At 49.8% G+C, this 19,079-nt stretch overlaps 1 protein-coding gene across 1 annotated transcript in view; it reads right to left on the bottom strand.

The window, feature by feature from the left end:
- The window catches only part of EXT1 (exostosin glycosyltransferase 1), a 186,851-nt gene extending 169,842 nt beyond the window's left edge, over positions 1 to 17,009 (bottom strand). Inside the window, exon 1 of the mRNA XM_005441441.3 lies at positions 15,705 to 17,009. Coding sequence (XP_005441498.2) covers positions 15,705 to 16,657 — 953 coding nt within the window. The 5' untranslated portion in view covers positions 16,658 to 17,009. The remainder of the gene's footprint in view (positions 1 to 15,704) is intronic.
- Positions 17,010 to 19,079: the final 2,070 nt, after the last annotated feature.

Below are 19,079 nucleotides of genomic sequence, written 5' to 3'. Positions count from 1 at the left end.
TTTACCTGGTAAAATGAAACCCATTTATTCTGGCAAAACAAGAAGTCTGAATCAGAAGCTACCCAAACTTTTAATTACAGTTCTGTTGTTGTGAATGCAAAGCAACACTGGTCTCGGAACATTTTCCAGACATTCATTAATTAAGGACCAGTAGACTTTCCAGGGAGATATCTCCCAACTCCACATGAGAGAAGCAATACCCCAGAAAACAAAAAATAAAGATGCATTCCAGAGCTTGCATTAAAAACTAGAGGGAACATGACATAGTGTATGGGGGTGTCAAACATCTTGGATCACTTGACTTGTAGCTGGACTCTGCAGCCTCTGACATACATAACACATTTAGCTCATGTGTGTCATGAGACTCTGCTGCAAAAGGCCATGTTTACACATCAGCCTGCAATTTGGTACCTGTCCTCTGCTTCTCTGGAGGACAGCAGGCTTCTATTTGAATAGATCAGATTACTTTCCATGGCCAGAAGTCTTTAAGTTCACACAAGGCAACTGCTTGCTCCTAACACCTTACCTGCTGCTGTTGGCCATCCTCTGGCTAAAGACCCAGAGCAGCCACAACAGAACCATTAAATAACTAAAGCCAGCAATGGGCAGGTTACACTAGTACCCCCAGACAAGGTGACAAGAAAAGCGTATTTCAAGGGAAATGTATGTCGAGGATATGACTCCAACACAGGGCAGCTCAGCACAAGGCTGTGCCTGGGCACCGCTGCCGCCCAGGGAACAGCACCTCCCAGCCCCAGCAGCAGGTTGCTGTGCCCTGGGCTGCATCATCGCAGCCTCTTTGCAGAGTTAAAGATGCAGGGAGCAAGGTGTTTCAAGAGAGGGAGATTTCTTTCTCTGCAAGGGTATCATTTAGCAATTTGTTATGTGCTCCCAACCCCATTGTTTCTGAGACTCACGGAAGAACAAAAGCAGCTGCTAATCAAGATTCAAAATTACAAGGCTCACCCTGCAGAGAGAAAGAAATACCTAACTCATAACTGCTTTTGAGGCTACGATTCACACAGAAGCTGAGCAAAGTTGCATTTCCTTTTCTGTCATTTTAATTAATTCTGCAAAGAACGGGGTCGAAGCAAACATTCCAAAGCACACTGCAGTTGAAGGTGCCTTGCAGACCCGCAGCTTTTAGTTTCATTACAAAAAAAAGTGGAATTTTGCTTATTGCTACTTTAAAGAAAAATAAACAGGCTTAGAATGAGTTTTCTAAAAGGATTTGGTTTTCACGCTTCACCTTTCGAACAGCCATAAGCCACTCACACATCTCACTTTAATATCTAATTGGTTTAAATGATCTAGTTTCACTTTTTACCAGAAAAAAAACCATGTGGTGGCGGGAAGGGCTTTTGCAGGGTTACAGCAAGCCGAAGGAAGCAAAACTGCATACTGCCCTACAAACAAATAGCAAACAGTAAATCTAAGGTGAAATGAGTATCATTAGCTCTTCAAAACTGCTGAATCCTGTGCTGGGTGTCCTGACAATCGGACTGGAAGTGGATCAAGCCAGCAATGCTCCAAAGAGACAAAGATACTGCAGCAGTTGAGGGCTGTCAGAAAAGCAACAAGGGCCAAATCAGAGGCCTCTCATACACCCAAGCATGAGCACGGAAGCACGTCACTGTCCTTCACGCTGCCAAGGATAAGCCACATGCAGAAAGGGCTCAAACCCAGCTTTAAGTCCTGCAGCTCAGAAACACTGGCCTTGTTCGTGTAGCCCACAGATTCTCCTCCCTCTTAACTTTACCAAAGCTTTAACATAAAACCCATTGTTTGGAAGGGAAAATTTTCCAAAAGTCTCTTCCCCATCCCTAGAGATCCACCAGTGCCATCCTGTGTGTACCCTCACAGTACCTTACACACCAGGGTTTAAAACACCGTAATAACTTACTCTCTATTAATCTGGAGAGGGGCTGAAACCATACAAAGGCATCCTTTATCTTACAAAAAGACCAAAACAAGGCAGCAACAAGCTCATTCTTAGGCTTATAAAACAAGCCTTTACAGATAATTATGTTTTATTACTCTTCATTTTATGAGGATTGTGTTATACAAAACAAATACCAGATGCCTGTTTGTTGAGTTGGGCGGGGGGGCAGGGAGGAGAAGGAATCTTTGTGAGCACTGCTGTAAGCAGCCCTGCTTTTAACTAAACACAATAAATGCATAAAAATTAATACTGTTTGAAACCAGCAGGTAGGAAGCAAATGCATCAACTGTAGCTGTTGCTAGACCTCTCCATCCGAGCTCCTGCTGCAAGAGCACTCATAAGCCTATTCCTCAGGGATGGTGCTCTCTGAGCAAGGCTCCTCACATATGCATTTCCCTGAAAAATTATTATGAAACTTTGCAGATAACCAAAAGCTTAGAAAAAAGGTGGGGAGGTGGCAGGATTTAATGCTACGTCTGTTACAGAGATACACATAGACTCAGCCAGGAAATCCTGTAATTAACAGTCACAGCTTAAAGATGGGGGGAAAAGGGGAGAGAAGACAAGAAGGTGTAAAGGATGTTTTGGCAACCTTGAGATAAAGCAACCACCCAAAATGGGCCAGATCCTTCAACTGCTAACTTGCCAGACTCACACAACATGCTCCCAAATGGCCTGAGAGTGTGCAGGACCAGCCCCCATGCCTGAGCCAAGGGACACACATCTGAAACACAGGGACACAGACAGAGGGAGGCACGCAAAGCATGCCTGATACAACAGCAAAAGTGGGACAAGGTTCCTCAATGACAGTAAAACACAGCCAGCCATCCACCCCGCCAAGAGGCACCATGAGGAAATCTATTTCCCATTTTCAATGGTGGTTTCCTTTTCATTTTAATTGCATTAAAATCCAATCACAGGGTGACAACAGACACTTCTTACTTAAGGCTGATACTAGCCCTATATTGTAAATCCAGGTTTCAACATCATGCCTGATAATGCTTTAATGTTCTGCAAATGAGACTGAAATTCTGTACACCGGATCTCGTTGCAGTGGGGAGCCTTCTTCTAGACAGAGTTTTTTTAAAAGGCACAGTGCAGCAGCAAATGCAAGGTAAGCAGCAGTGGGATGGTTTCCACACCTTGCTGTTCATTTCCAGGTTTCCATCTGTTGTAATTGTTGAAACTGAGGACGGGTCTCATCTATTATCCTCCACCAGCACATACTCTCAACCTACTTCCTAATGAAGTTTGTTTACAAATATTCATTAGATTCCATGCTTTATTAGCCCAGTCAGTTAATTGTAAGACCACTGTACCACAAAATGCAATTACAGTAATCAGTGCATTGATTATTGTGAAACACTGTTACCCTGAGACTAAAGCTAAAGGAAGAAAGAACTATTGCTATATCTAGTAACCACACCAACAGGGCAACCTGGGATCACACCAGCATCTCTAAACCCTTAGATCTCCAGTTTTATACCCAAACAACACAGACAACCTCACCGTTAATTATCTTACTATGACCTGTGTCAGAAAGATTTTTCATTAAAAATGAAAGAAGAGCAAAAAACCTTTTTTTGCTAGAAAATACTATTACAGGCCACCAGAAACAACTAACAGAACAAAAGCTAAGAAGCAGATTTCACTGCAGTTCACTGATGTTTCAGTGCACAAAGCCAAGAGACACACGTCCTAATGGCTCCACTGGTTCTTCTGGCTCTCAGCAGCTGACTGGGGGCAGTGAAGAAGAGTCCTGCAGAAGATGGCAGGTGCAAAGTGCAATGACTTTTTGATACCTTCAGAGAAATGTTAAGACAAGGACCAGGATCCCCTTGCCCAAAACACAGAGCAAGAATCCGTCCAGACTGTGCGGTGCTCAGCCTCCGATGGCACAGCAAAGAGAAAGCAGGGTTTGGAGAGAGGGCAAGGCAGGCAGAGGTGGCAGCTGAGAAAATGGCCAGCCCCATGGTTAGCTCCACATCAGGAGACATGCACAGAGGGTTTAGAGTTGAGCGAGGACTGGAGGCTCCCCCTGAGCTGAGGGCACCTGAAGCCCTCACGCTGGATGCAGAGCCTGTGGAGCAGCACCTGCACGCGGCTGGGCCAGGGGAGGCTGCTTGGGCAGGCCATGGGTGCTCAGGCCAGAACAGGACACACAGGGACGCTGCCCATGACAGGCCCAGCCACAGGCACCAGGCGCTGCTTAGATCTTCTAGTTCTCCTCAACCTACCTACAGCAAGCTAAAAACAGCACTGACGGGCAGAGGGGACAATAAGGTGCTGGGTTGTTCTTAGCTGAAGGTGAACAATCACCATCAACAACGCATCAAGCCATCTTCCAAGGAACAAAGCTAAGAATTTATTGCCATTCTCTGCAATTACATTTTGGAAAAGGTGTAGAAAAGCAATTGCATTTGTGTACATGTGAGCTCACCAATTAAGCCCAGCAACTCTGTTTACAGCAGGAGGATCATTTATGAGGAGAGAGCAGCAAGCGCCTGTACCAACCAGCTTTGATGTGTCACCCACCTGCCTTCACACAGCTCCAGCCGCGTGCACACTTTGATTATCCGAGCTTTCGCCGCCACTGCTTCACTCAGTTGCTTTAATCTTGCCACAACAACAGCACCGTGAAAAGAGAGGGGGAGAGGGAAGAGGACGAGAAGGAGAAATAAAGAGAAAGACAGAAAAGAGATTTGCGGCTGGAAAAGTCAACCTGATGGAGGAATCTGGAAAGAAAGAATGGGCCATCAGCCAGAGATGAAAGCACTAGAAATAAGGGATGTGTCACATGTTTATTAAAATGGTGGCATGATTCGCATAAGGAAAGCACATCTTTGACACTTGCTCAAATCCATTCCCATGACAGAGCCACCCAGCAATCTAGGACTGCTAAATTTAGCACCAGTTTTATCTTCTGTCAAATATGCATAAAAGCTCCTCAAGACACACATCCAATCCAAAACTAAAACAAAATATATTTTAAAATCTTGCTTAAACTGATCCACATGCCAGACCGACCATCAAGACAGAGACAATGCCAAGCAGTGAAGGGAAACCTAACATCAGTTTGAATTAAAACCTGCAGAGTTGTAGTTAAAAAAAACAGGCAGGGAAAGAGGGGAGAGAGTTACGAAAATGCATGATCACTTAAAATATTTCCCCACATTCAAAAAATGTCGCCTTGAAATTCCTACCTGCTTCATTCACCTTGCTGCTAACAGATTTTTTTATTACCCTCACTTTTGAGAATTTCTCTGGCACTTAGTATGCAGGAGTGGTGCTCAGGAATAGATCCCACTGCCATAGATAATGCGGTTCTAAGGGAAACCCATCAATTGTTAATGGCCATGCAAATTGTTGAAACTAGAGAGTTATTCACAGTTATCTCGCTGTGATTTGGTAAGTGTCCATGCCTGATGTGATCACTCACTTGATATATTATTCCATTACAATTCAAGAAGTAGCCTTACCTTTTGGGTTTAGGAAAAAAAGCATGAGAGAGCGTGGGAGGGTGAAGGGATGTTATTTTGTTTTAAATTATTTTCAACAGTCATACATACCTTCTCGTGCGAAGGTTTTACAGTACAATAAATCCCTCCCTGTGACTACAGTCATGCCTTACTGAAACGTTTAAATCCCTCCGATCAGAAACTAAAGGGGTTTAGCATACAATCTCAGACCCCGATCTTGCAAAGCACTTTCTTAGGTTTCAACCGTACACATGGTTCCCATATCCTTTGTGGCACTGGATCTTCAAAACTTAGGTTGCACTGTTTTACATTTTCTGATCAGGGTTCTCTACTGCTTATGCTAAAATTTGCTGACATTTAATAAGCTATAGGCATCTCCTCAAATCCATAATGCATTCACTCTCTTCCAGCACCAACTTACTGATCATTAATTTTCAGCTTTATTGCAGCGCCAGCATATCAGATGCTTTTTTTTTCTCTGAGATTTATTATATTTAGCAAAGTGTACTTTGTTTTTTTTATTTTGTTTGCTCGTTTTTAAACAGCCCTTAAGGGGGAAATGTTACTCTTCTTTATAAAGTAGTTCTGAAATCACAGTATTGAAAAATAAATCCTATAATTATGTTTCCCATTAGGATTAGATAAATTATATTTAATTGAAAGAAAAATCTGCTAGCACCCAGCACAATGGTTGGTGGCAAATCAAGGAGATGAAACATTTATGTGTTTATCTTCCTGAAGGCAGCTGATTGAGTCTATGAGCAGACACACCCAAACAAGCCTTCAGAGGTACAAATTCAGATATTATAAACAAAGATTTGTCCTTCCCTTCAGATAAAGGTTCTGATTTTTAAAAGCAGAGTGATTTTATTTTTTGCAGACTACAGCAACTACAGTTTTGATGGGCTTTCTGGCAGTTATACACTGAACTACCTGATTGCACCAGGAATCCCAGTATTGCGATAAAACGTCTGCAATTATTCACCGGGCAAGAAGCAGTATCAGAAGTCAAGATCTTCCGGGAGAATGAAGAAAATCAGGATTCCTAACCAAACTCTGCCACGCTCACCCCTCTCCCACACCACTGTTGGGCAGGTGATGTTCCCCATCAGCCTGACGGCTGTAGAGGTCATGACACATACTGCAGTTGCAGGAAACTATTTATATCATGTTCCTTTTTACAGCCCCGGAGAACTAATTATTAACAGGACTGGGTCCCCCACGTACACTTTGCAAACATTATAGTATGCATTTTCCATTTAGGAATCACTGCCAGTATTGCTACGCGCAGCCCGTCAGCATCGCGCTCTCAATTTTGTTTAGGAGCTAAAGAATGATTGATCTTATTGATTTGTGTCAACGGTCTGACATGGCCATATCGACTGGCGGTAATTTTGTGGGAGGAGCTGGGAGGAGAACGGGAGATAGCATTTTCTGTAACACACCAGCCTGCCTGAAGAGAAAATGTTGTTAGAGATGCTGGTACAGCCATCAACAGGACCGCACTGGGACTCGAACCTGACAAGACCAAGCAACGAAACATTTCCCATGACCGTGTTTACAGCAAATCCACTGCTGAACACCCGACTGTATAATTATAATCTATTACAATTATGCAAAGAAGTAACATTTCAGAAAGGCCTTCTCATTTCCCATTCTTAGCATTGAATACTTTTGTTTTGCAGCCAATCAACTAAATTAGCCCTAATTCTGTTTCATTCACAAACACAAAGAGTTTATTAGAGGGAAAAAAGTGAACGAAGGGGAAATTCACTTTGAAACCCAGGAATTATTTCATTTTCATGTATTCCCGGACTAGAAACCATCATGGGGAAAAAAGTCAACTTAAGGCAGAAATGCTTTACTAAATTTGCTAACTGTGTTGCGAGAGCCCTTGGAGGAACGATCAGAAACAGCAGTGCCTCCCTTAGCGCCTGGAACAGCAGTAGCCTCTGGTAGCATCTGAGTGAAGCAAGGAGGGTTAAAAGGCTCATATACCAAACCTGACCGCGTACCCTGACCTAGGACAAGTGTCAAACCCCCAAAAAACTTTTGTGGGGGCTTCTGCCACCATACACCCACAAGAAGAGCTGCTTTATGCTGCTTCTGATGGCCACCACCTTTTATCAGAAAGTCACAATTTAGACCTACACTCACTGATGCTTCCTAAGAGGATACAGAAAATATCAGTGAATAATATTTCAGCTTTACATAGCACTTTCTCTAAAACATTATAAAGCACTAAAAAAAGTATTCCTATGCATTTTGGGGGGTAAGCAAAGCATTCCTCCCTATTTTAAAGGCATATGGAAACGTAACCATGGTGGTCAGCAGCAATCCCAGCCATCGGACTGCAGTCCTGAGACCACACGTGCTACAGGCAGGAGAAGGCAGGAGCTCCTGTGACAGCCCTGCCAGCACCACACTCCACCCAGGGACTGCAGGAGCACGGAGAAGTCTGCCTTACTGGAATATGAAATGGTAGCCTGATTGAGCCAACACAAACAAGGCAATTCTTACCACCTTTCAGGGAACACCCACTTAGATCCTATCTGCATCCTTGCTGGGGAGACAGCACTACACCACCTGAAACACTGAGGCAAAATCTCTGCAAGAGGCGGTGGGAGAGACAAGCAGGGAAAAAAGATATTTAAAGAAAATTACATCTTCCTCCTCTTGTTATTGAGGAGACCTAACCCTCCTGACTGGCTTAAAGTTGCATTTTCTTATTCTAAGAAACGGTAACATTTTAGGAAGTCAGATTGCATTTGGAAAGCCATCAGCCTGGCAACACTCACACCAGCTCTTTCCCAGCAAAGCAGTTAGGCACAACGTTTTGCTGAGATAGGGCCTTTATTTCTTAAAACATTACTTCCCTCTTCTCATGTGAAACAAATCTCTTCTCTTTTGTTCTCATTCGGAATTCATTCTTTAAACTAGTTTCTCCTGCACCACCACAGCATGCTGATCTCCCACCTCTCTGCTTCCAAACCACCTCCCCGGCCCACACTGCAACAATCAGAACAGGGGCTGCTCTAAGCACACTTTTCGGTTTCTCCCAGTGCATGGGCATCAATTATAATTTGCTCCGTAAGTGGAAAAAAATGACTCCCACCATCCTCTGGCCTCGATCTTTAATCGCCCCTGTGCACAGCTGGTGCCACAGGCCCCTCCTGCCCAAGCTCCCTCCCTGCCTGCTCCAGGGATGCAGGGATGAGTTGTATCAGCATTACGTAGCATTGATGCTACCTCCAGTTGACTGAGGAGGCTCCTAAATTAAGAGCAAGACAGGGATGATAAATGTCCTGTTTCCTCCTGAAATTTGGATGAAAAAAAGAGCAACACAAAGCTTTATGCAAAAACACGGCATAGCTGGATGAACAGAAGAGAAGGAACAAACCTTGCTGCTCAGTGTAAACCACGAGAAGGTTTTGAAACCTGTATGTCCCAAAATACTCTGCAATGTGGAAAGCCACAGAACCTTAAATATAACCTGAAGTTATACTCACACATTGTCACATGCTGAACTAATCTCCATACGACATAGGACAGGAGTATATATCTTCCATCATCATCTAGATATAGCCAAATCCTTGAGAACTTCAGTCACCTTGGCAGTACGGAACACAGCATTTAACTCCCTTCACAGGCCAGACAGTTATCTACGTACCTACCGATTATTTTTCTCTGGTTAGCAAAATGGTTTGTTTACTCAAGACCACAAAACTCTGTGGATTTTCTGAAAGAAACCCTGCAGAGAGAAAGGGAAAACAATCACAGATAATACTCCAGAAATCATCAGATTACAGCACATTCTCTTGACTCACATCTGTTGAGTAAATAAGTGCTTCATGCCGACCAGTTTCATTTACCTCCCTCTCCCACAAGCGGCTGTCGGTTTACTTTCCAATGGGCTGTTCCAGGCTGTATGTGGGGCAAAAGGATTATTTCCAGCAGAATGAAACCAGTAGCCTTTTTCACTCGGGTTTGTCTTCAGCTGAAACTCACTCTCATTCAATCTCATCCTCCTAGGGAGATGCACCGCTTCAGAGCTGCACGGATGCAAAGAGGTCCACAGCTGGGAACAGCCTGAATGCAGCAGGGGAGCAGCAGGCAGCAGCATGCAAGCCTCCAAGAGAACCCCAAATTTGGCCACCCCTCTCCCTTAGGAGCAGTTTCAGCGAAGCTCACCTTAGGCTGGTACAAAAAGTCCTGCACAAGTCAGGGTTTGCTCTGTGAAACACCCAGCCAGGGAGGGCGAGAAGGTAGGGGCACCATGGGATGCTCTGCAGCACCTTCTAGCTGAGGGCACCTCGCTGGGGACTTGGCAGGGCTTTGTCTTGCCCAAACAGGTAGCTGGAAACACTACTTTTAGCTCAATTCTGATCTGGGTTCAACAAACCTTTCAAACTACGAATTTCAGGATTCATTCTGCTCAATATTAATATTAAAATGATGACATATCATTTTTTGGTCTGAATTCTGTTCTATTGCCAAGTGTCTTTTCAGTGATAATTAGTTGCCAATAAATTATCCTCGATCAATTCTCCTAGGCAGGAAAAAAAAAATCTGAGCCCCTCCAGCCACGAAAGCAGTGTTTACCTACGTTTCTGCATACAGAAAAATGCCTGCTCCGGACCAGATCAGCCATCTACTGTAATGCTTTGTCACCACAGAGCCTCATATAAGATGCTTCACAAAAAGATGCAGAAAAGCCTGAGGCAAGCAATTATAATAATAACTTGCCCCACAAGAAAACTTAATTACTTGGGGTTAGGAGGGTGCCTGGTTTAAGGCCCACGGGCAGGGTGGGCTCCTCGGCTCTGCTAGTGCCTGACCCTACACACCCGGCCACACAAGCTGCAGTGCTCAGCACCGCTCACACAAGGAAACAGGCTCATGCACACCCATCCAGCCTCTTCCATCCATTTTCCGAGAGGGAGGAGCCTGGTGCAAACAATGAGGCTGAGGATTGCACCACCAGCCATGAGCTCAGGGATGCTCCTGTCACCCCTGCTTCCAGCTCCTGCCAGGGCATCAGCCCAGAGCCTCCCAGGTGGAAGTTCCAACATCCCCCTGAACACTAGTTGCATTAAATCTGCATCGACAGGCACATAAGGACACTCTGCAAAACATACAGAGAGCAGAGGAGGAACACGACAGAGAAAATCTCATATTTCTCAGACATACGTTAAAGCTTTGTTATTTACCTGCTTACTGCATTTTGGAATAAACACATTGTAAAACAGGCAGATCTCCAGTTTCTTGAAAATTGATATTAAAATAAAAAAGCAGTCTGGTGGGGATAGGTCTCTGCAGGAGCCAAGATACTCTGGGAAAATGCCCAAGCTCTCTCAGTAGTTTTTGAGTTTCATCCAAGCTCCCGAAGAAGCCTGGTAATATACAAGATGCATGGGCTGGTTCCCATCTCGGTTCAGATGCCCCAGACAACAGCCACCCTGGACCTGGGTGATTTCTCAGCCCCGTCCTAAATAGCTGCAAGGGAGCTGACTTGTGAAGACCTTTAAGCAATTCCAAAAATAATCCAGTAAGTGATTAAGTATAGCATTTATATTTGTATTTTAATACAATACACTGAGGCTCAGTACGTTGAAAATGCAAGAATTTCACCTTTGCTCGAAACGTGCACACACATGCGTATGCAGCATCTAGATTATCATCACATGTTGGACGGGCATGCCTAAGCCTTACTGCACATTTTCATGCGGTCTTGTGAGTGGCAAAGTCATTCCCGGTGTCTATTTTTTTTTTAATGTATATTTTATTCCTAGTGGGAAGGAAACTAAACTAAAAGTTGCTTTTCTTCCCATTCAGTGCTTATTGCATGACTGTAACCTTTGCTCAGGGCAGCATTTTTATGGGCAGGAGGTTCAGCCATGACTGACACACTTTCCACCAGCAGAGTGCACACCAGGTAAACCTACAGAGTACCAGGGATCAATGAATATGTTCAGCTGGCTATTTTCACCTGTAAAAGTACATACACAACCCTGCTCAGCGCCATCATGTGCCCTGCAGAGATGTCTCACAGGCACAAGCAGCTGGTGCGCTGTTGCTGTCTCCCTCTTCTGCCGGCACACAGCAGCCCCAGGTAGATCTCTGCACAGCTCATTCTGTAGGCTCCTCCTCAACCACATGCCTCCAACCTCCTCTTGCAGAACTAGTCCCACCTCGTGAGGTCCTGCGTGTTTTGTCTGCCTTTCTCAGTTCAGTCTTGATCACATTGGCTTTGTGAGCACTGGCTAGTCGAAAAACTAGCTAAGTCTATGAAGAACACCTCACCACACTAGTTGTCCTCGACCGTAAGTTTGCATTTCTCCAAAAATACATTTTTCGCTCATTTTCCCTTCTCCATCCTACTGTCATCAACCCTGCTTATTGTTCAGTTTCTCCCCTTTGTTTCATTACCACCACTAACTTCAGCTGACCTGCACAGATATGAGGAAAAATCCTCCTCAAACAAGCTTTTGATGAGACCTTACAGTTTTGGATACCATCACTGCTACTCTTCTCCGTCTTCCAAGGGCAGAGTTGTTGCAGATCAGGGGATACACCACAGACATTATTTACTTTCCTAGAAAGATCCCCATTTTGCTGCAGATCTCCTCTGCATTTGGCTTTACTAGAATAGAACATCACATTCCTCCATTTCTTTTGGTACTCACAGTCATTTATATTACCTTCCAAAAAGTAATTATTTGGAACCAGTTAAGCCTGTACATGAATTCTGCCTTTGTTTAAAACACATTGTACATATGTATATATTTAGACTGTCATTAAATATTTAAGAGGCTGTCTTCAAACTTCAGCAGCAGCACTGTTTATTCGCTTAACCCTTTGTGAAACAGAAAGCTTTTGATGCCGAAGTCTTAACCATGGAGGAATTCAGAAAGCCCAGCTGCCCTAGCACTGGGTGACAAAGGCCAACTTTTAACAGGCAAGGACATTGTAAAGAAACCAGGAGTTTTCTTTGTTTTCCTTTATATCCTGTTTGATAGTAATCCAATCATAATAAGGCAATTCAGTTTAGCCCGCATCGGTTTTATCTGCTGAGATGCATAACTGGGATGCAAATTAATTAGCTGTAACATCAGGCAGATCTTTCAATACAATTCAGGGAGACAGAGTCAAATACGCACATGCCTGTCTCTGCTTCCCCCAGATGAAATAAGACACTTTACGCATTCTTCCACAGGTCAAGAAGTCACCTTTGTTGGCTTTTTCAGTCCCCTAGAGAGGAAACAACGCATTGGGTTGACAGGTGGACCTCGATCAAACCCAACACAGAATGTTGCACCACAGATGAAACCTCATCGCAAGTAACTTGCAACACGCACCAAGCACCAAGTGCAACACAACATAACGCTTCCACCCTGCTGACATGAGATTACCATGTTTTAAAGTCTGGTCACCCAATTTACCCAGTTTGGCAAGGGCTCTACCTAGAGCCAACCATTCGTATTTCACCCTGGCAAGGACCGCTCTCTTGGGGCCAGCTCTCCATGGCCTGGGTAGCCACGCTCCCGTCCTTCACACAGAGTGACACAGCACAGGATGGGAAAACGGACACAGAAGAGCGCATTATGTGACTTTCTCAACTCTATATGGATACACAAGTATATGTATCCTGGAAAATATGTTTTTCTTCTTTTTGATTAAAACCCTGAGGAGGCATTGTTAAATCCAAGCCCTAAAAGCCCCACAAGAGCAGCTCTGCATGCAGTTTTCAAGGCCCAGCTGTATTTAGAGACGTTTTTACTGAGCTGTAAAGCTCAGCTTATGCCACAGCCCTGTTCGTGATCAGATGCTGCTTTAGGTGGGGTGAATAGCGGAGTCCCTCCTACACCTTTCACACCCAGGTTACACATCGGCACAGAAGCATCTCAACCAGCTGACTGCTGTTACGCTACCCGGGGGACATGACCTTGTCAGATTTTATAAAGGGAGCAGAGCGCCAGGCGTGGTCCCTATTTGCATGGAGAGACAGAACGCAGGCCACCGCAGGACGCAGTGCTGGGAGATCAGCAGATGGCATACTTTGCTGTGAATCAGCACCGAAGCAGGAGTGTGAAGGGGCAGCAGCAGGCTCCGGCAGGTGCGTTCGCTCAGATAAGGTGCTGGGTTAAAGAGCTTCAGCATTTGCAGTTGTTCACCAGAGCGAGCCTGTCCATCTCAGTGGCCCAACCACAGATTCAGCCTGCCTCAGTTCTTGGGAGTAATCTTATTCTCTGGTAATCATCTTTTTTTACTTACTGTCTTTCCAACGGCAGCGTTGCTACAAACATTGACAGTCCCCATACGCCACGCCAGATATGGCCACCTTTCAGCAGCAAGCACAGGTTTCGTGTGAAAGCACGGTGTAACAGTTAGGTTCGTGCTTCCATATCCCCGAGCGTTGTTACGTACACCCCTTGCTATAAAAAGTAAGTGGCAAAGACACTTTAGAAGGGGCAGAACTTATGGAGGAAAGGTCTACCTTTTATTAGACTAAATGGCATAGCTGTAAAAAACCTGAGCATGGCCTTACTCACATCGAACCACAAGCGGGTGTGTTTGTGTTTATGACAAGTCAACAGCACACATGCTCTAGAACGCAGCAAATAACCAGGACTTCTCCTATCCGTAAATTAGCTCCAAATGCTGAGATCTATGCCAAAAATCAGCACAGCCCACAAGGCTACAGTTGTCAGGTATCCCTTTCCCCCACCCCCCAAAAAAATATTCCCTAAAGGAGGTCGCAAGCCAAAGGGACTCCCAGGTTACGAATAACACGAGCTTAGCTTAGTGTCTCTCCACTGCTCACTCGGTACTGCCGCTGCATCGCTTCCACGTGTGCACCATCTCACCACTCGCCCGCTGGTTTTCTGAAAGCGCACGGGATTAAAAGTCCACCAAGTATTTGCACTGCTGCTTCCACCCCCTCTGCGGCAGATTTACACTAACTGGAGGGTGAGCAGAGTTCACCCAGGCACACGTAGGCTTCCCGGCGCTGCGGTGGTGACCTTCCCAGTCTCTCCCAACCCCCTGCGGACAGTTTCGGTGGAGAAACGGGCAGCCAGCTGGAAATTTTGATCGGCATTAATGCCACCGTAGTTTCTTCCTGACTGCTCTCCAGGAGTATTTTTCCACCCACGTTCCTCTGTGCATCGCAAACCCCTCCAGCCGTTGGCAGCTCTCCGTGCTGCTCCGCTGCACGCTACTCAGCGCTATACGGCTGGTCTGTTTAAACTCTAATTCCTGCTACACGGGAACATTCTCATGCGAAAAACTTCACACACAGACACCTACTCTGCAGCAAATGTAGAGGTGATCGGCATTTAAATGAACTAATCAGTCGCAAATGCCTTAGTCAGCATCGCAGTCCTGGAGGTAGTTCCCAGGAACCGATTTTCCCGGCAGCTATATACACAAACCTGAAAAGCAGACTGGAAGGCAAGGGCAGCACCACAGCGACACAAAACCTGACTACACGGTGACATTCCCCAACGAATAAAAATAAAAACTAGGGAAAGCCAAAAAACCAAGCATTCACAGAACGCACAATGCTGTGCTTGCGCTGCCGGCCTGTCCTCTCACATAGAAAAATCAGAAACTCGGACAGGACGTGAACACAGCGTTCCTTTTTCCTCCTCCTCCTTTCTTTACTGATGCTGTGCCGGTTTGAACCGAAAGGAGAAGGACGGCAAGGTAAGTTACTGCCTCGTCTGAGGCGATAGGCAGGCACCCGCCAGACACCAGGCAGTGCTTTTTGGAGAAAGCATCCCAGCAGTCACCCTCAGCGACCCAACCACCGCCGGAGCCAGGCTCACACACACACACACACAGAGAAGAGGGCTGAGGACTTGCACAAACTTTGTCTCGGGGCGAGGAAGGCAAGGGGCACCGGTCCTGGGAGGCGCTGGGGGGGCGCTGGGCGGGCGCTGGGCAGCGCCAAACGCCAGAGCATCCTCCAGCAGCACCTTCGCCGCTGGCCGCGTTGGCAAAGGCGAAGGTCCCCGGGCAAGCGACGCTGCGGCTGCGGGACGCCGCGCCGCCCTCCAGTGCCTCCCTGCCGGCTCCCCCGGCCACGGCAGCGCCGAGGCAGCCCGGCGGGAGGCAGGAGCGCCCGACCCGCCCAGAGGAGAGACCGGGGCTTTCCTCAGCGCGCATCGGCACACATCTGCTCACATCTGGCCGGCGGCCGGGGCCGCCTGCGGTGGGGCATGCCCCTGGCGACGCGCGCAGGGGAAGGGGACGGGGAAGACGGGGCACCGCTCACTTACTTTTCGTATTCGGCGTTGTCTCGATCGCAGCGCGAATCCTTGTGCTTTTGCCAGTCTTTGCCATGCTTGCAGGTGGTCAGGAGGACAACATCCTCTCCGTTATGGACGTGATATAAGGCATTCCTGGTGTCTGACCCTATCCCCGTCAGGTACCTTTTCCCCTTGAATACCAACATGTACTTCCTGAGAGGAGGGATGGTGTTAAACCTCAAAAATCCCTTCTCCCCTCCTGTCCTAGGATGATCCTTAGAAAAGAGCGGGATAGAAACGTCAAAGTTGGGTCTGAAGTTTTCAGTACTGATGCTGGCTTTGGCCAGCATGGCCTGGCCGATGTCGAACCCCACATCCTCGGTGTAGTCGGGCCAGGTGCCGGAGTATAAATTAAAAATCAGGTGGTTTCTGCCGTTGTTCCACAGGTGGAGGCTCTGCACCTTGGAGCGGAGGTTGTGCACGTACTGGGGGGACAGCTGGTCCCGGTCCAGCGTGTCCAAGCTGAGGACGAAGAGGCAGGCCTGCCCGGGGTCGGAGGTGTAGAAGCGGGAGCCCTCGATGGCGGCCAGGACGTTCTGGTAGCTCTCGGCGATCTTCTCCCCCTTCTGCTGCGGGTAGACGTAGACCTTGAAGCCGTTTTTCCGGCACTGGGCGAAGTCGAAGCAGGACTCCATGCGGCAGCGGCGCCCGCGGTAGAGGCCGGCGCTGGCGTCCCGCCGCTGCCGGGGGGAGACGCGCCCGCCGCCGCCCTCGGGGCCCGGCCGCTCGGCAGGCGCGAAGGGCCGCAGGGCGTCGGGGAAGCGGGGCCAGGGCCGCTCGGCGCCGGGGCGCGGGGGCGGGCCATGCCGGCTACCGGGCGGCGAGTGCCGGGCCGCCCGCAGCCGCACGCCTCCCAGGTAGAGCAGCAGGGCGAGACAGGTGCCGGCGGAGAGCAGCGTCAGGTAGCGTTTTTTGGCCTGCATGTGTCCGGCGGGGGTCCGGGGGGCTGCGGAGGAAGGCGGGGGCGGCCCGAGCTCGCCGGGCGCCGCTCTCAGCTCCGCTCCGCCATCTTCCCGCCGGCGAGCGCTTCAAACTCTCTTCGCCCACCTCCGCTCGGCGCCGTTCCCCAAGCCGCCGGCCGGGGCCGCGCATGTGGGCGACCGCCGCAACTTTCTCCCCGCCGGTCTCTCAGGGGCGGCGGGTGGCGGCGGGCCGGCGGCGGCCCGGCGGGGCGCCCCGCATGCACTCAGGGGCCGGCCCCCCGCGCGGGGCGGGCACCGGGGCAGCCCCGCTCCCGCCTTCCCGCCGCTGCCTGCCCTCTCCTCCGCCACGCTCCCGCCCGCCCCTCCCCGCCCCGCGCCGCCAGCCCAGCCCAGCCCGGCCCGGCCCGGCCCAGCCCAGCCCAGCCCGGCCCGGCCCCGCCGGCTCACAGCCCGCGGCCGCCGCGCCGCAGCCTGACGAAGCCCTGCATCGCCCGGCGCCCCCCGCTCGGCCCCGGCGCCGCTCGCTCCTCGCCGCGCTCCCACTGAATGGCCCCCGGGACGGAGCGGCGGCGGCGGCGGCGAGGACCCTCCTCCCTCTCCTTCTCCTCCTCCCCCTTCTCCTCCTCCTCCTCGCCCCTCCCCCCTTCCCCGCCTCCCCCGGGCCGGCGGCGGCAGCGGCCGGCGAGCCGCAGAGCCCCGCGCGCTGCCCTGCCCTGCCCGCCCGCGGGCTGCGACCCCCGCCTCACCCGGCCCCCCGCGCGCCGCCCCCGCCCCGGCACCGCCGCGCTGACCTCATCCAGCCACGCAGCCCCGCGCCCCCATTGGCAGGGCGTCACGTCCGGGGGGCGGGGCTTCCGCTGCACCCATTCATAACCCGGCGGGCGGAGGACGGCGCCGCTGCCGCACGGCGGGGAGGGGGTGGGTGGTCGGTCGGTGGCGGCACGGCCGCCGCTACCCAAGGGCTCTGTGAGGCGGCACCATTACTCCACCGTACTCCTCCGGCCCGAGAGCTAGTGGTGCCCGGTCCGGCGCCTGGGATACACCTCCGCCCCAGGTTCGCCCCTCCTCCTGCCGCCGGTGCAGCCCCCGGCCGCGGGCAGCCCGGTTCGGCCTGGCCCGGCTTTCTGTCGCCGCCGCTGCTGCCCCCTGTCGAGCGCGCTGGAGCCGGCCCGGTGCGCTGCGGGGCTGGGAGCGTGGCGGTGGAGCGGAGCCGGGCACCCCAGAATGGGGGTGAGACCCCAAAAAGCGCTGTTCCGAGAGGCGTGGGGGTGCGCGCAGGCCCGGGGGCTGGGGCCGTCCTGCCGCCCCGCCGACGGGGAGGGACAGTCCTGTTCCGGGGCGCCCGGCGCTCCGGCCGGCGCGGTAGGGCTGGCAGCCCTGGGGAGCAGGCCCTGCGTGGCGCAGGGGTGGGCGCTGGCGGCTGGCACACACCAAAATAAAAAGAAAATAATGCTGCTCCATGGAGTAGCCTGCAGGGAGTTGCCGGAGCACCTCGCTGTCCCTGCGGCTACGCGTTTGTGCAGCAGCCCGGCTTACCGGGGAGAGCCCAGCCCTCCCCTCCCGGGAGGCGCCGGACCGGGTGGTGGGAGCCCCGGCTTGCTCCGGCACGTGTGGCACTGGAAAGGGTAATGGCACTGGGAATGGGTGTACGTGGTTCCGTCCTGCCAGGTCAGCAGGTAATAGCGGGGAAATTGAATGGGACAGGCTTCCAGCTGGTTGCACAAGACTCTGGATGGTGAGAAGTTATCCCGTGCGAAAGCCTGTGCCAACATGCTTTCCCTGCCACTTGTATCCAGCGTGAAAGCTGTAACGGATTTCCCTTCCCTTCCCTGGGCTGCGATCCCACCTCCCACCCTCCTGCTGCCTGATCCAGAGGTGTCTCATACCAGCTGAGGGACAGAAACTGTGTCTTAGCCAAAAGCTTGCCCATCCAGCAAATGAGGTAGGGCTCCTGTCGTGCCTTTCCTCTTCTCCCTCCGCTCCTGCAGGCTTGAGGAGGAGAATGTGGGTCCCTTCCAACTCGAGATGTTCTGTGATAACATGTGTGAAGATGGTGTGCCTCCTCAGGAAGAGGTGAGAGCCTACCATGGAAGGGTGCATTACTGAGAGCAAATGAGGTTCGACCTCCCAGCTGGAGCCAAGAGATGGCAATTCCTTTCCAAAATAATTTAATTGTAGGGAGGACTGTTGAAGGAAGGCCAGGGCTTGAGGCAGAATGAAGGAGCTGAGAATGATAATAAGAAAAGGTCAGATTCTGAGAAGAAAGTCATATTTATGGCTGGTGTAGATTTGGGTCCAGGGGGCAGAAATTTTGGCCAATGACCCGATGGGGGGTGAGGTGGGGAAGTGGAATGAAATATTAATGTGTTAATTAACCCTGTAATCCTTTCCTGAAACATTTGTCACAGCCCACATACCAAAA

This window comes from Falco cherrug, chromosome 3 (genome assembly GCF_023634085.1).
Source record: "Falco cherrug isolate bFalChe1 chromosome 3, bFalChe1.pri, whole genome shotgun sequence".
Taxonomy (NCBI): Eukaryota; Metazoa; Chordata; class Aves; order Falconiformes; family Falconidae; genus Falco; species Falco cherrug.
This window is presented reverse-complemented; position numbering and strand designations above follow the sequence as displayed.